Below are 15,656 nucleotides of genomic sequence, written 5' to 3' on the forward strand. Positions count from 1 at the left end.
CAGCCCGGCGCCGACCCCCCCGGGGCGCTCAGAGCGCCGTGCTGGCCGTCTGCTGGCCCGCAGCCTTGGCCTCGCGTGGGTAGTACTCGGCCAGGATGGTCTCGGGGATGCGCTTCAGCAGCTGCTTGGGGAAGATGCGCAGCAGCTGCCAGCCGATGTCCAGCGACTCGAAGATGCTCCGGTTCTCGTAGGGCCCTGGGGGAGAAGCAGGCGAGGGCAGTGCAGGGGCTGGGTGGCGCCGGGCTCTGCCCCGTCCCACGCTGCCCTACCCTGGGTGATGAACTGCTTCTCGAACTTCTGCAGGAACTCCAGGTACAGCAGGTCGTCGGCCGACAGCGCCTCCTCCCCGACCACCGCCTTCATGGCCTGCACGTCCTTGCCGATGGCGTAGCAGGCGTACTGCGGGGCAGGGGGGGGGCCGTCAGGACACACGGACACTCGGAGCAGCCCCAGCAGGCGCAGCGCAGCTGGAGGCTGCCCGGCTTCCAGAGCAGCTCGGGAAAACGCCAGCCTGGGCTTGGCTGCTTGCCCCCAGCTCGTGGCACGCCTGGGGACACCCCCAGCAGGGTCTGCGTGCCTGCGCTGGGGCTGGGCAGATGGAATTTGTGGGCATTTTTTGACACCTCCCCCCCCCAGACCCTGCAGCACCAACAACCACCCATTTGTGCTGCGTGAGCAACGTCCCCTTGGCTGCGTCTCGCTCCTGCAGCAGGGCAAGCCACAGCCGTGCATCCCCTGTGCACCACTGGGACTTTGTGTGCCCCCCCCGGACTTCCAGCTTCCCAAGCCAGACACCCCCTCACCTCCAGGAGAGGCTGGGTGCCAAAACTAAGGGCTGCAGCCCACGAGGAGCAAGATCTCAGCCCACAGCCAGGGGAGGAGGGGGCTGCAGCAACAAACGGTGCCGCTTCCCTCCCGCCCAGCCCTTACCAGCTGGTTGGAGACATCGCCGTGGTCCTTCCTGGTCATGCCCTCCCCGATGGCCGACTTCATCAGGCGGGAGAGGGAGGGCAGCACGTTGATGGGGGGGTAGATCTGGGGGGAGGCAGGCACGGTCCCACACTGCCAGCCCCAGTGACAGCCCTCGGCCCCCCAGCTCCCCCCCCACCCCAAGCCCCGGTGCACTCGGCATCGCCGCGCTCCCCGGCCCACGGGCACGGATCCGGATCCATCCCCGACGCGGTGCCGGGAACAAACCTGCCGGTTGTGGAGCTGCCGGTCCACGTAGATCTGCCCCTCGGTGATGAAGCCCGTCAGGTCGGGGATGGGGTGGGTGATGTCTGGGGAAAGCAGGCGGCGTGAGCACGGCCGCTCCGTGGGCACGGACACGGCACCGGCCGCCAGCCCGGGGCGGATGGAGCAGCGCTGCCAGAGGATGCAGCTGGGAGCAAGAGCAGGTCCCGCACCACAGGGCAAGCAGGCACCGGGTGCAGACCTATGCGTGTGTGCACACACCCCCGGGGGGTGCCTGCGTGCCCCCCATGCACACATGCGCCCCATTCCCGTGCCCACCCCAACCCCGCTCTGGCAGGAGCGTAACCCAATGCGCCTGGGTTGGCGCAGGGGGGCACCGTGGGGAAAAAAGAGAACAAAAAAGAACCCGAGCAGATTTTGCTACAAAGCGCCTCGAACAAAGCCGTGGCAGGTCCTACAGGCTTCCATTTGAATAAAACAGTCTGGCATTTCCCAGCCCTGTGGTTTCCCGTGCCCTGGTGTCCCCTGGTGTCCCCCGGTGTCCCCGCGTGGCGACGCTCACCGTCGTTGGGCATGGTGAGGATGGGGATCTGCGTGATGGAGCCGTTCCTGCCCTCCACGCGCCCGGCACGCTCGTAGATGGTGGCCAGGTCGGTGTACATGTAGCCGGGGAAGCCGCGGCGCCCGGGCACCTCCTCCCTGGCTGCCGACACCTGCGGGATGGGGGGGCTGCAGTCAGTGCTGGACAGGGCAGCGGGCGAGCAGAGGGGGCTTGGGGACGTGGGGACAGGGAGCTGGGTGGGGGCTGTGGGCAGCACCGACCTCCCGCAGGGCCTCGGCGTAGGAGCTCATGTCCGTCAGGATGACCAGCACGTGCTTCTCGCACTGGTACGCCAGGAACTCGGCCGTGGTCAGCGCCAGGCGCGGGGTGATGATGCGCTCGATGCTGCGGGGAGAGGGGCTGGCGATGCCGGGGGGCTGCGGCGTGAAGCACCCAGAGCCTGCAGCACCTCCCAGCAGCAGCAGGAGGAGGAGGAGGAGGAGGAGGAGGAGAGCTGTGTGCCGGAGCCCCCAGGTGACTCACGTGGGGTCGTTGGCCAGGTTGAGGAAGAGGCAGACGTTGTCCATGGAGCCGTTCTCCTCGAAGTCCGACTTGAAGAAGCGAGCGGTCTCCATGTTCACCTGCGGGGTGAGGTCGCTCAGTGGGCGCGTGGTGGCTCCACGCACGAGGAAGAGGCAGGAGAGTGGCGTGCCCCACGCAACGTGGCTTTGCCGAGGGGTCCCCTCCCGGGCCCCACTCACCCCCATGGCCGCGAAGACGATGGCGAAGTTGTCCTCGTGGTAGTCCATCACGTCCTTGGACTTCTTCACCAGGCCGGCCTGCCGGCAGATCTGCGCGGCGATCTGCAGCGGGACGGGGCCGGCGTGCAGCACGGGGCCGTGCCGCAGGGGACACATCCGTGCCAGGACCACCCCGCGGCCCCACGGCACGGCCAGACCCCGGCGAGGGGCAGAGGGTGCCACTGGGGCACAGACACAGAAGGAGGAAGCATCCCCAGGATGGGCACCATCATCCCCAGCTGCCCACCCCGCGGCCGTCCCCGCTGTCCCCAGGTGCCCCGCACAGGTTGGGACCCGAGGGGCCGGGGGGGGACAGGCAGCTGTGCCCCATCACCGTGCCACCGTGCCCTTCGCACCGAGCCCCGGCTCGGCCGTGTGAACTCTCCCCTGTCACTCCCGATCCATCAGGGACGTTTTTCTGTCCCACTGCATCACCGTCTGGTGCTGCGCCGTGCCGCTGCTGCCGGGGAGCGAGGGGCTGCGCTCCCTGTCCCCGTCCCTGTCCCCGTCCCTGTCCCCAGCCACCCGAGCCTGGTGGTGTTGGTGCAGCGCCCATGACTCAGGGGGTGCTGAGGGGGCAGCGCAGCCCCCACCCCATGCTCGGGGCACCCCACATTTGGGGCAGCCCTCATCAGAAAACCCCACGTCTCATAGAGAATATCCCGAGCTGGAAGGGACCCACAGGGATCATCGAGCCCAACGCCTGGCACCGCACAGCTCCACCCAGAAATTCAGACCATGACACAGCTCTACCCAAAACTTCAGACCATGTGAACAGTCCAAACGCTTCTTAAACTCCAAAATCTCTGCCCCTTTTGTGGCCCTTGGCATAATGGGGTAGCAAAGAGGGAACTGCGGGTGGGGAAACTGAGGCACGGGGGAACACCCTCCCCGCGTGCACCCCAGCGGTGTGCCTGGCACCCACCCTGGGCAGCATGGACGAGGCAGAGCCCAGCACCACGCGGAGCCAGGGCAGGGGGCGAGGAGCAGCCAGGATCCCCCCCCACGGTGTCCTTGTGCCAGGGGCTCACAGCCCCGCTCTGCCCCGCGGGGACGAAGGCACCCACCTCGTTGTGGGGGAGGCCGGCGGCGGAGAAGATGGGGATCTTCTGGCCCCGGGCGATGCTGTTCATCACGTCGATGGGCGAGATGCCCGTCTGGATCATCTCCTCGGGGTAGATGCGCCCGTGGGGGTTGATGGGCTGGCCTGGGGGAGGAAAGGCCGGCGGGGCACCCCGAGGGGGACACCCCGGAGGACAAAAACATTAAAAGAACTTATAATCATGAATATAGAATAGATTAACTAAGAAGAAGCCCTCTTTGGACCCGTGTGGCCACCCAGCCCCACAGTGGGTGGGGTGGGGTGTGCTCAGCCCCGGTGCCCGCGCCCGTTACCGTTGATGTCCAGAAAGTCCTCGGCCATCACCGGGGGGCCGCTGTCGATGGGCTTGGCGGAGCCGTTGAAGACACGACCTGCAAGGAGAGGGCTGCTGGCGCCCACGGGCAGCTGCACGGCCCCGGGGACAGGAGGGGACGGGTCCGCTGTGCCCCCCCCCCAGCCCTCAGAAGCGCTGCCGGGTGCGTTCGGGCACTGTGGGGAGAGGCGGCTGAGGCCGAGCTGTGCCTTTGGGTCCCCAGAGGGTGCGCCCAGCCCCAAGCCCTGCTGGGGCAGGGCGAAGCATTGAAACGCCTGCCCCAGGCAGCACCTCAAGGGTCTGCGACGCTGCTGGGCGTGGAAATGGAAATGGGGAGCACCCAAGGGTGCCACGGGGCGCGGGCAGGGAGCGCGGCACACGAGGGCTGGGTGACATGCACGACCCCACGGCACCCCGGCAGCAGGACGCCAGGACACGGGGCCAGCTCCCCGCAGCCCTCCTGATGCCACCCACGCCACCTTCTCCACGGGGTCCCCGGGCTGGGGTGACACCCGGCACCCCGCATCCCCAGACAGGCTCCGGGGGGTGCCAGAGGGCTCCCGAACAGCTCCTGCGCTGTGCTCAGCCTCCCCACCGAGCGGCTCCGCTGGGGATCGATAGCTCCAAAGCCCCGGTCCCCCCCTCCCCACCTGCAGCCCCTTTAGGACTGTCGGGGCCGGGGCAGCGCTGCGGGTGTCAGAGCACATAAAGATCACGGCGGGGATGGGAACGGGGCGCGGGAGCGCGGAGCATGAAAGGTCAGCAGCCTTGGTGCCGGCTGGGCACGCAGGCAGCGGTGGCACGGGGCCGTCTGATTCATTGCCGGAGCACGAGGAGAGGCGGGGGAGCTTCGCTTTATTGACCGTTTTTCCCTTTGCTTCGCTTTATTGAGCGTTTTCCTCTTTGTTTTGCTTTATTGACCATTTCCCTCGCCGCCACCGGTCCCGGCGGCACCAAGGTCAATAAAGCAAAGCACCTGAAGAGCGCCGCGGGTGGGACAGATCCCGCACCCCCTCCCTGCCCAAACCCTGCACGGGGATGGGGAGACCCCGGCCGGGAGCTGTATGGCCAGCACCGCACGCAGCCGTGGCGCTCAGCACCGTGCCCCCTGCCCTTTTCCGCTGCCCTTTGCAGGCAGGGCGCCGGCCCCGCTCCCCGCGAGATGGGAAGGAGACGGCAGGAGACAGGCAGCCAGAGCGGGGAGCGGTGCCCTGCACACAGCGGCCGCCTTCACCCCGTGCAACCCTGGTGGGGGTCAGGAGATTGTGCCGACAGTAACAGGGCCGGGGGCTGAAGGTGGGCTGTCCTGGTGGGAAAAGCCTTCTCCTGCTCCGTGCCAAGCTCCGTGTCCTGGGACAGCCGGGCACCGAGACGAGCCAGGGCTTACCGAGCATGTCCTCCGACACCGGCGTCCGCAGGATGTCCCCGGTAAACTCGCAGGAGGTTTTCTTGGCGTCGATGCCCGATGTTCCTTCAAACACCTGCAGGGAGCGGGGCAAGAGCCCAGCCAGCGGCAGATAGCGGGGATTAGCAGGCAGAGAGGGGCGGGGGGGCTCTCTGTCGTGGGGCTGGGTTTCAGCAGCAAGGCTCCTCGATTTGCCCTCGTGGGAAAAACGCACCAGGGAGAGGTGATAAACGAGAGGGAGAAATCCTGGGGTCAAGGGATGCGCCCCAAGAGGCGCCGGCTTGGAGCACAGAAGCGGCGATGCTCCGGGTCACCGCTCCCGCTGCCAGCCCCAGCTGCGCCTTCCCTCGGGGAGCACGGGCTCGGGACACACGAGGTGCCCTTAAAGGCATCCCGGGGGACGCAGGGAGGTGCAGGCGGGGTGGTGACACCCAGCGCTGGCTCCGGATGTCCCCTGGGTCACGCTGCATGGCAGCTGCCCCTGACCCGGCACACGTGAAGGCGTGCATGTCCGTGTGCCTGGGTAAATATTTCCCAGCCTGTAGAGCAAATTCCCAAACTGGTGGCACCGGCTCCCACGCTACGAATAAAGTGCTAGGGGCCTGCAGAGGCACCCTGTGGTGTCACACCCCTGGGTGGCTCCCCAGGCACCCCCGGGGGGAACGAGGTGCTCGCTACGGCAGGGAGCGCAGCAGCCCCACAGCGAGACCCCATCACGGCACTGCCCCTAGCAGGGAAGGGAAACCCAAGGCACTTTCATCCGTGTAATATCTGACACCGTTTGTGTTAATTAACCTCCAGGCCACTGCTTTAATTAGAGCCGGGTGCCCCCCCCGGAGCAGGGCTGCCTTGGGAAAGCCGGGGCACGCAGCCAGGCCACGGCGCGGTGCCTGCGGGTGCGTGCCCGCGGGTCTGCCTGCCAAAGCACCGAGCTGCTCCTGCCAACGGAGCCTTTTTGCCTTTTTTTTTCCCCTTTTTGAGGCTGACTCCCTAATAGGATTAAGAGGGCGCTGCAAAGGTCTGGGCAGCACTAGAGGGGTGAAGCTCGGCAGCTCACCAGCGAGGTCCCGCACAGGTCGCCCCCGCAGCCACCTCGGTTCACCAACCCAAGGCACACGCTGCGATGATGATGATGGTGGTGGCGGTGAGGAAGGACTGGGGCCACCTGGGTGGGATGGTCCCTTTGCCAGAGACCCCCGCCCCCCCAGCTCTTGGGAGCCCCCCAGTTCCAACCACCCGCCCATGGGGAGGACTGGGGCAGAGGGCTGGTGGCCATGGGGTACAGCGGGGGGGTCACAGCGTTCCTGCCAGGGTGCGCAGAAAGGCAGAGCGGGGGGGGGGAACAGGAGGACGTGGGGACAAGGGACAGGGCTCCTGAGGTGGCTGTGCCATCACTCCGCCAGCGGGGACAGCGGGTGACAGCTGGGAGAGGGGACAGGGGGCACACGAGGACCAGGAACCAAGTGTGGGGCTGTGTGCCCCCTGCAGCCTCCTATAAATTTCTGCAGACCTCGCTGGCAGCCGGCTGGGTGCCAGCCCCGTCCCCACACGTGCCACGCTGCGACCCCACGCTCGAGCCGCCGGGCCGTGGGCCAGCACCGCTGCCGCTGCGTGTCCCGGGGCCACCAGCGCCCTGCGGGCCGGGACAGCCACCACTGGAGGGGGACAGAGCCCCGGGACGGAGCCCCGGGCCGTGCCGTGCGGAGCCGCGCCGTGCCCTGCAGCCCCTGCCCGCCACGCCGCGCTCACCTGGACGATGGCTTTGGAGCCCACCACCTCCAGCACCTGCCCGCTGCGGCTGGTGCCATTGGGCAGCGTGAAGTTCACGATCTCGGCATACTGGGCAAACTGGGGGGGACGAGCAGGGGGAGACGGTCAGGCTGGGGTGGCAGGGAACACTTTGCAGCCCCCCCAAGACCTCCCCACGCACCCCTCTCCTGCCCACCCCGCTGCACCTCTGCTGCTGCCTCAGTTTCCCCTCCCATAACGCAGGGTTTGTGCTCCTGCGGCCACCAAGCACCAGGAGGGCATGGGCATCCCCAGGCTCCCCCCATGCCAGGCAGGCACAGGCAGCACCAGGGGCCCAGGCAGGAGGAGGAGGAGGAGGAAAAGCGAGGACAAGGTGCTGCCTCTCCAACCCCATCCTAGAGCGTGCCCGGGTGCAGCACTGCCCTCAGCTTCTCCAGGCTGTGCCGCATCCCCTGTGCCCCCCGGGAGGGGAAGCCAAGCCATGTCCTGCTCTGGGGACAACGTCCGAGGGGTTTTACCCCACGAGAGCCTGCCCAGCCCTGCTGTCTCCTCTCCTCCTCCTCCTCCTCCTCCCCATGAATCCCCAGCTCGCGCTCAGCCGCCGGGGCTGGCTCGGCCGCTGCGAACTTTGGACTTTAATTCTCCTGCAAAGACCTTTGCATGAAGGACAACAAAGCGAGGGAAACGCCCGCCGCAGCCTAGCTCTTTAATCGAGCTTATTCATTTCCATCCTGCCGCGATCGGCGCCAAAGGGGCCATAGAAAGGAGCCAACAAAGCCCCGACCGTGCACCCCGGCCCCACAGGACCCTCGGGGGCTCCCGGCTGGGGGACGCTGCGACACCCGGCTGCGCCCACCCAAACCCGGCCACGGGAGTGGGGACACCACCGGGGTGCCCCTGGCCCGGTGCTGGGGACGGGGCGCATGGTGCCATGGGGGTAGGAGGCTGGTGCAGGGCTCGGGGTGCCTGCAGGAGGAGGGCAGAGCATGCGCACGGCCACCCACCTGCACGTGCTTTGCGCACACACTCGCACGGGTGCACGCCTGCACACCCAGCCGTGGCTGCTCTGCTGCCGGCTGCGTCCAGAGGAGGGAGCTCAGACACGGCTCACGGACCCCCAGAGTAGGGGACAGCCCCGGGGACGGGGGTCACGCTGCTCCATTGCCCACTCCCTGCCCCAAGAGGGGGCTGGCCCAGGTGGGGACAGCGCGGTGGTCACCCCCCCCGGCCCCAAGTGACATGGCTGAGGGGGTCTCCCCTTGGCAGAGGGGGCTGCCCCCCACCACTGGGACTCCCTGGCATGGCCACCACGTGAGCTGGTGGCCAAAGGCTTGCCAGGGCCATGTGTCCCCATGAGAGGGGACACCTCTGTGGCAGGTGGGGACGTCCATCCCATGGTGGGACGATGCTGTCCCCCTTCCAGCCCCGTGGGACCGAGGAAGGGGCTCTTACCTTCACGTTGTCCAACACCACGAGGGGCCCGTTGACGCCGCACACCGTCCTGTAGGCTGCAGGACAAGGACACACCGTCAGCGCCCGGGGACCGTGGGGATGCTCCCAGCCCGCTCCCCACATTGCCACCCCCAGCCCACGGGCACAGGAGAGAGGGGTCCCGGGACACGGCCCCTCCGTGCCCTGGGTGCCAGCTTTGACCTCGGCTGCTGGACCCAGCCCGTAGGAAACATCCCTTTCACCCAACGAGTGGAAATGAACAGAGAGAAAACCCACAGGAGCCTCTGCTCCTTGGACCAGGGTAACGAGGGCAGGATGGGGCCCGTGCCCCCCGTGGCTCTGCTGCCACCACACACGGTGACAGCCCTGAGGTGCCCCCGCTCCACAGCATCGTGGGGTCCTGCAACGGGGGGACTCCGGGGCAAGCCCGAGTCCCCAGCCCCATGTGGGGACGCAGCCCCCTCCAAGCACCCAGCTCTGAGCCCGTTTCTGGGCCTGGCTCCAGGCGGGCCCCCGGTGCGACGTGCCACCCAGAGGGTCCTCTGTCATCCAAGCCCCTGCCACAAGCCGGGGGTCACAGCTTGCCCCGGCAAATCCCCCAGGATGGGCAGCGGGAGATGGATCCCACCAAGCATGGCACCGGCTCTGGGGGCCACAGGAGGTGCCAGGACCTTGCAGGGCCGGGGGTGTCCCCGCTCCGTGCCCCCTGGCTCCAGGAGGAGCTGGGGCACGGCCAGCTGGGGGTGGCTCAGGACGAGGCGGGGGTCCCAGGGGACCTCTCCAAGGTGCCCCAAAGGCAGGGAGCACCCGTGGGGCTGAGCGCGGGGACCCCAGGGGGTACACACGGGTTCACAAACCCCACGAGAGGGGGACGGTGCCCGGGGAAGGGGGGCAGCGGGGGCTGGGAGCGGCTCCCAGGCGGGTGCAGGTGCTGGGGGAACTGATCCGGCCCTAAGCTGCTCCTTGATCATTTCCCCGATGTGTCAAACGCCGGAACGCCTGCCACGGCGGGGCCTGGCTTTGCTGACCCCGCGGGGCCCTTTCGGCCCCCTGCCCTCTCCTCTCACACCGGGCTCTCTGATTTACTCATGATCCTAATAGGATTGGAGAGGCCGGGCCAGCTGGCGAGCTCGCGGCCCCCTCCCTCCAGCTGCGGGGATGGGTGGTCTGCAGGGGACGGGGGACCCTCTCCGCAGCGTCCCCGCGGCCAGGGCTGCCCGGTGCCGGCGTCACCGCGGCACGTGCGTGGGCAGGATCCGGCCCCTGAGCCCAGCCGGGCACGGGGAGCTGCCCCATCCCTCCTGGACCCTCTCCGTGCGCCCACCCTCGCGCCCCGGCGTTAATCCCCGCCACTTTTGCAATTAGCCGTCTCCTCCTTACCCAATTACGCCCCCCGGCAGCCCCGCCGCCCATTCAGCAGCCTGGGGGGCTGGCACGCCGGGGGGGACCCAGCCGCCAATCTCCCCGCTTTTGTCTCCTTTATTCCCAAAGTGACCATTCTGCCTTTTCTTTCCCCTTCCAGCCCCTTCACAAACATCCGCCCGCTTCCCTTCCCTCGGGAGGTTTTGTTGGGCTCTTTTCTTCTCTCCCGCTCTCCCCCTGCCACCGGAGCCACCCACGTGGGGCACCCCACGGGCTCGGCCCCCTCCCCAGCCCACGGTGGTCTGCGGGCACCCCCCTGCCCGCCGGCCCCTCCGGGACGTCCTCACCCACCGAGGGCATCGGAGCCACCGGCCGCACCGCTCGGTCCCCCCCAGCCCACCAAGCCCCCTGCCCGCCGCCTTTACGCAGCCCAGGTATCTCCGGATGGCGCAGGCAGGAGGCTGATGGAGGTGTCCCCGAGGGACCCGGGGCAGATGGAGACACCCAACCCTGCTACACAGAGCCCCACAGCATCACCCCGGGCTTGCCCTCAGCATCACGGTGCCACCGAGGCGGGCAGGGACCGCTGGGGCCACCCGGAGGACCCCACAGCCTCCCCTGGCAGCTTCTGCAGTGCCCAGGAGGAGATCGGGGGGACTGGGCCCCCAGAGATGGGTGGGCAGGAGGACGGGCGGACAGCCAGACCCCACCGTGGGTTTGCAGAAAGGCGCAGGGTGCTTTGTGCGGGGGGAGGCCTCGCTCCCACGCCGCTGCTCCTCACCGGTTCCGCGGAAAAGCCCAGCGCAAAACTCTCCGAGGGAGCTCACCTCTGCCTGGGGGGGGGGGGTCTCAGGGGGTTCACCCGGCCTGACCCACGTGGGGCCAACGTTACGGAAACCTTAACCACAGGCGAGGGATCCTCCTGCAAAATTTCTCGTTCCCTACAAAGAGAGGAGTGAGTCACAGCAGGGACGCTCCCTGGGTGCAAGCCAAGAGGCACCCGAAAGTCACCGCGCGGCGACATTTCCCCCCAGAATTCAGGGACACCCCAGGCCGGGGCACCTGCCCCTGTGCACGTCACCGGGGGCCGGGGGCAGCTCCCACCTGGTGCTCTCTGTGCCCGGCCTCGACTTAAGAGCATATCGCGACGTATCGTGACAGCGCCGACGGCCGCTCGAGGGGCGCGGGGCGATGCCGCGACGGGGTTAGGGGCGAGCGGGGAGGAAGGGAAACCGCCGAGAGCAGGGGGAGGAGGAAGGTGGGGGAGCCCCCGCTACCGGAAAGCACTAATTCAGATAATTAAGACGTTGAGCCGTTATGAAAAACCCAGCCCCGCAGCGGCGGGGTGGGTGGGCTGGGCTGGGGAGGGGGGGGCCACAGGGGCCGGGGGGGGGGCGCGGGGGGCCAACCTGCGGGCAGAGCGGGACTGGGAAAGCAAAGTCTGGCAACCTTGCAGGCCCCCTCCCCAAATTCACAGCTGCTGTCAGATGCCATCTCCGTTAGCCCGCCGCTCACGCACTATTAACTCCAGCGGCGGAGGGCGGACAGGGCAGGGGGGGGGGCTCAGGCCTGGCCCCCCGGCAAAGGGGGCCCCCCCCCCCCCCCCGCTAATTGGGGCCGCTCAGCCGCCCTGCCCTCCGGCCCTCTGCCCCTGCCCCGGCAGCGCTGGGTGGCTGCTCGGCCGGACAGCTTAGGGCTCTGCTCCAAAGAGCCTCGCTGCCTGGCCCTCCTCATCCTCATCTTCATCCTCATCCTGCGCTGCCCGGGGCCGCATCCTGCGCCTCGGCTGAGCTGGAGGTGACGGAGGTGTCCCCGCGCCACGGGGCCCTGGCCATGGGGCAGAGGCTGGCACAGACACCCCTGGGTGGTGGCGACAAAGCTGGTGCCCGGCTCCTGCAGCCAGCCCCGTAACAGCCGGCTCGGTGCCCAGGACCTGCGTGAGGCTCAGCGCTGCCCAAGGGGGTCCCACGGTCCCCAGCCACCTCCCCAAGCACCGGCTGCACCCCCCGAGCCTCCAAACATCCCCGGCCCCAGGCGTGAAACAAAGCGCTGGGGCAGGGAGAGCGAGCGGGAGATGGCACAGACGGGGAACGTGCCCAGCAAACGTGCTCGCCCAGCCCCAAGCACAAGGAGCGAGGGGACAGAGCCGGGGTCACCCTGCTCGGAGCCGAGGGCGCCCACCCAGCCCCGTGCTGACCTCCCAATCCAGCGGTTTCACACCCAAATTTTAACCACAACGCTCCTCAAGGCCAATACTTGGCACGGCGCAGGTCCCGAGGCGGGGCACGGATCCGTGCTGGTGCCCCGACGGCGACTTTCGGCACCGTCCCCGGCCGTGCCCGCGCCTCGGCCACCCCGAGCCCCACGTGCCAAGCCCTGCGGCCGCTGGCGCCCGGCGCTCCTCAAACTTTTCCGACAGTCCCTAAGTGACCGCTCTCCCCCTCGCGACCTGCCCATTGTGCGACGTGTCAGTTTGTGCAGCGCTGTGTCAAACGCGCGGGGGCTGCCCAAGCCCAGCGGAGCCCCGTGAAAAGCCCGGCGGGGGGCCGCACACTATGCCACTAATTAGGGCCGCCGGCCGAGGGTTCCCATACACACCTGCACGGTCATGTGAGGGAGGGCAAAGAATGGCAGCACCAGCCAAGCGTGAACCAAACAACCAGCCCGGGGAGGAAAAAAAAAAAGGAAAAAAAAAAAAAAAAAAAAGCTGGGCTTGCTGTCACATTTCTATCAGACAAAACAGGGCTGGGGGCGGCGGCAGGAGCAGGGCTGCAGGACCCCGTCCCGGGGGGCAGAGCAGGCACCAGCTGGGCCAAGTGCCCTCGAGGGACTTTGGGGCCGAGACTGGCCCAGCACAAAGGAGGGACGGGATGGAGCAGGGGCACGGGGAGGCTGCCCTGGGGTGGGGGACAGCCATGGCCAGCCCACCCTGGGCCCTGCGAGCGATTTCATTCAGTGCCGTGCTGCCGAGGCGCAGGGCGGGTGCTCCAGGCACGGCAGAGGGGCTCGGGATGGGCTCCGCACCCAGGCAGCTTTCCTTAACACCCCCCCCAAATCCTCTTCTCACCACTCTGAAACAAAACCCCTCCGCGGGCTCCCCTTTGTGGGCTCAGCCCTGCTGCTCCAGGACTATCTCCAGGCCCCCAGGCACCACCCGTGCCCCCCTGCCTGCAGCAGCAAAGCCCCCCCGAGGGCCGGGCAGGCAGGAGCTGGGCAGCAGGAGCCTCACGGCAGCTCCCCGTCACCAGCAGCCCCCCGGTGCCCAGGGACAGCCCGGCACCACGGTGGCACGGTGCAGCGGTGCCCACACCGAGCGCTGGGTCCCCTCCGAGGCAGCACCTGGCACCCTGGGCTTTCTGCTTGCCCCACGGCCCCTGAGGTGGCCACTTTGGAAAGCCGGCGTTGCCCTCGCCAGACACCCATCAGACCCCTGGTGGCTCTGGGGGGGGTTTATTCCTCGTCTGGATGGACAGGGATGTTCCACCGTGCACAGCCAGAAGATGCCGTGGTGGCACGAGCCACTGCAGCTGCCTTGGGGAGTCGGACGGAGCAGCCACCCCCTGCCCGAGAGCTGACACTGAGCTCCCGCAGAGCCGTGGGCACAGCATGGGCTGGGACCCCGAGGAGCCGCCCTGCGCCCGCCGGCACCAGGCTGCTCCGGCACAGCCCCGATAGCCATGACCCAAACCCATCCAGCACAAACCACCCGTCCTGCACGGCACACCCCAGCCGGGGATGTCACCTTTCAGCCTCTCAGACCTCCCCGGTGAGCAGCTGGGGTACGCAGCGTGCTGACGGCTGCCCAAATTTGTGTAGGAAGGGGAACCAGGGGCTCGCACATCCCACAGCTCTGCCACGGCCGCCGTCACCGCATGGCCACAGCTCCGGGGAATTCTCCGCGAGGCTTTCAGGTAGCTAAATTTGGACTGCTGCTCCGTGCCTCCGGCTGGCTGTGACTCAGTGTCGCGCTCCCAGCGAGCTCTCTCCGGTCTCACGCTGATGGCAAGTCGCCGGGCAAGGCAGCGAATCGTCAGGGTGGTGCAAATCAGAGACCAGGCAAGGCAACGTGCCTCCTCCCTGCTCCGAGCAGAGCCCCCCCCGAGCTCCTTGCTTCTCCCCCCGGCTCTCCGGCACGACCCCGGCTGCTGCCCAGGCCCGGGGAGGGGGAGACCGAGGACAGCACGGGCAGCCCCGGGTCCACGTGCGGGCGGTGGCATCGCTCGTGGGTTGTTTTTCGTAAAGATGGGTCAAGCCAAAGGCCAGGAGGTGATAAGTGCTTCTGCCACTCGCTTGTGCTAATGGATTCGCAGCGCTCGCCAGCAGCTGCTAATACCTCCTGGCTCTCAGGAGAGCCGCGCGGGCAGGGCAGGCTCAGTCCTCTCCGCCAGCCAGCACCGGGGACGTGTCCCTGCGAGGGACGGCGCCGGGGGACAGCCCAGTGCCAGGCTGTAGCTGGGGCCGTGTGGCTGCTCCCACAGGCAGCACCCCACGGGGACCCCACACCGCCGGGCACCCCGTGCCGCTGCCGGCCAGCCGTGGGGCTGGCAGCTGCTGGGGTCACACGTGTTGGAGACGCCGTGCACAAACCCAGAGCTGCCACGCAGCGCCCATGGGATCATTCAGAAGTGTCCCTCGGCTGTGCTCAGCCTCACGTGCAGGGGACCCTCATAAAAGTCCCCCAAACCCTTCCGAACGCCACTCTCAGGTGCGCCCTACAGGGACAGCACCAGCCTCCCACCCTGCTCCCACCCTCCCCTTCCTACCACCCCCACTCTGGGGGTCCCAAGGGCTCCCCCAGCTCCAGGACCCTCCTCTCCGAGTCCTCCACCTCCCCACAGCAGTGGGGGAAGGCACGAGGCTCGCCCATGCCCACGTGAGGCCGGGCACGTTCCCTGGCCCCCAGAGCCAACGCAGCCCCCCCAGGGCAACGCGTCCTTGTTCCTACAAGCACTGCCAGCGCCTGCTGCACCCCTGCGCTCCTCGCCTCGTGCATCACGGGCGCTGCTGGCTGCCCCGCTCCAGCAAACCGTCACCCATGGGTGCACACCACCACGGCAGCGAGAGCCAGTGCCTGCGGGTCCGGTCTGGGGCTCTCCGGGGAGGGCAGGAGCTGCCTTCAGCGGGAGGAGGCACAGCCTCAGCCCCTCACGCTGCCCTCCCTGCCCCTCCTGAGGCCAAAGGCTGCCCTCGCCCAGCGCCAACCGGGGAGAAGCCGCCCGCAGCCGGACCCCGGCGGGTGCTGCTCCTGCCCCGTGTTGACAGCAAACACCGGGCAGAGCCGGCGGCACGCAGCCCCCCCAGCCTCCAACGCCCTTGACGCCTCCGACCCCACCGTGCCCGGGCAGGCGGAGGTGCAGGGGACGGCCCCGGCTGCCCCTCGCCCCCCGGAGGTGTGCGGGGTCTCCCTCGCCCGGCTCATGCACGGTGAGCTCAGGGGACCCCCCGGCAGGGCTGTGCAGTTTGGGGGCCCGGAGGGGCTGGGAGCAGTGACACGAGTGGGTGCCATGCTCTGCCACGTTGTCCCCGGGGGGGCAGAGCTGTCCCCATTACGGTGGGCTCCATCGCCACGAGGACCCCCGCGCCCCCAGCACGGCCGGACCTGACCTTGGCAGGGGGGTCGCCGTGACACCGACCCCTGCAGAAACCCCGCAGGGTGGCGGAGCCCCCCCAAACCCCAGCCCCTGGAGCCCTCCCCCGAGCCCTGCCCCGCACTCACTCAGCCGGGGGCTGCTGCTGAA

The 15,656-nt window shown here is 68.3% G+C and overlaps 1 protein-coding gene across 1 annotated transcript in view; it reads right to left on the reverse strand.

Moving 5' to 3' along the window:
• Positions 1 to 28: 28 nt before the first annotated feature.
• ATP6V1B1 (ATPase H+ transporting V1 subunit B1) overlaps positions 29 to 15,656 on the reverse strand; it is a 16,311-nt gene continuing 683 nt past the window's right edge. The window contains exons 2-15 of the mRNA XM_035325853.1: positions 15,635 to 15,651; positions 8,557 to 8,612; positions 7,105 to 7,203; positions 5,338 to 5,431; positions 3,931 to 4,008; positions 3,603 to 3,742; positions 2,497 to 2,598; positions 2,279 to 2,376; positions 2,017 to 2,140; positions 1,757 to 1,907; positions 1,198 to 1,280; positions 931 to 1,035; positions 270 to 399; positions 29 to 195 (exon numbers count right to left, since the gene is read on the reverse strand). Of these exons, the coding sequence (XP_035181744.1) occupies positions 29 to 195; positions 270 to 399; positions 931 to 1,035; positions 1,198 to 1,280; positions 1,757 to 1,907; positions 2,017 to 2,140; positions 2,279 to 2,376; positions 2,497 to 2,598; positions 3,603 to 3,742; positions 3,931 to 4,008; positions 5,338 to 5,431; positions 7,105 to 7,203; positions 8,557 to 8,612; positions 15,635 to 15,651 (1,444 nt within the window). The remainder of the gene's footprint in view (positions 196 to 269; positions 400 to 930; positions 1,036 to 1,197; positions 1,281 to 1,756; positions 1,908 to 2,016; positions 2,141 to 2,278; positions 2,377 to 2,496; positions 2,599 to 3,602; positions 3,743 to 3,930; positions 4,009 to 5,337; positions 5,432 to 7,104; positions 7,204 to 8,556; positions 8,613 to 15,634; positions 15,652 to 15,656) is intronic.

The sequence above is a fragment of the Oxyura jamaicensis genome, chromosome 4, assembly GCF_011077185.1.
Source record: "Oxyura jamaicensis isolate SHBP4307 breed ruddy duck chromosome 4, BPBGC_Ojam_1.0, whole genome shotgun sequence".
In the NCBI taxonomy this organism is placed as follows: domain Eukaryota; kingdom Metazoa; phylum Chordata; class Aves; order Anseriformes; family Anatidae; genus Oxyura; species Oxyura jamaicensis.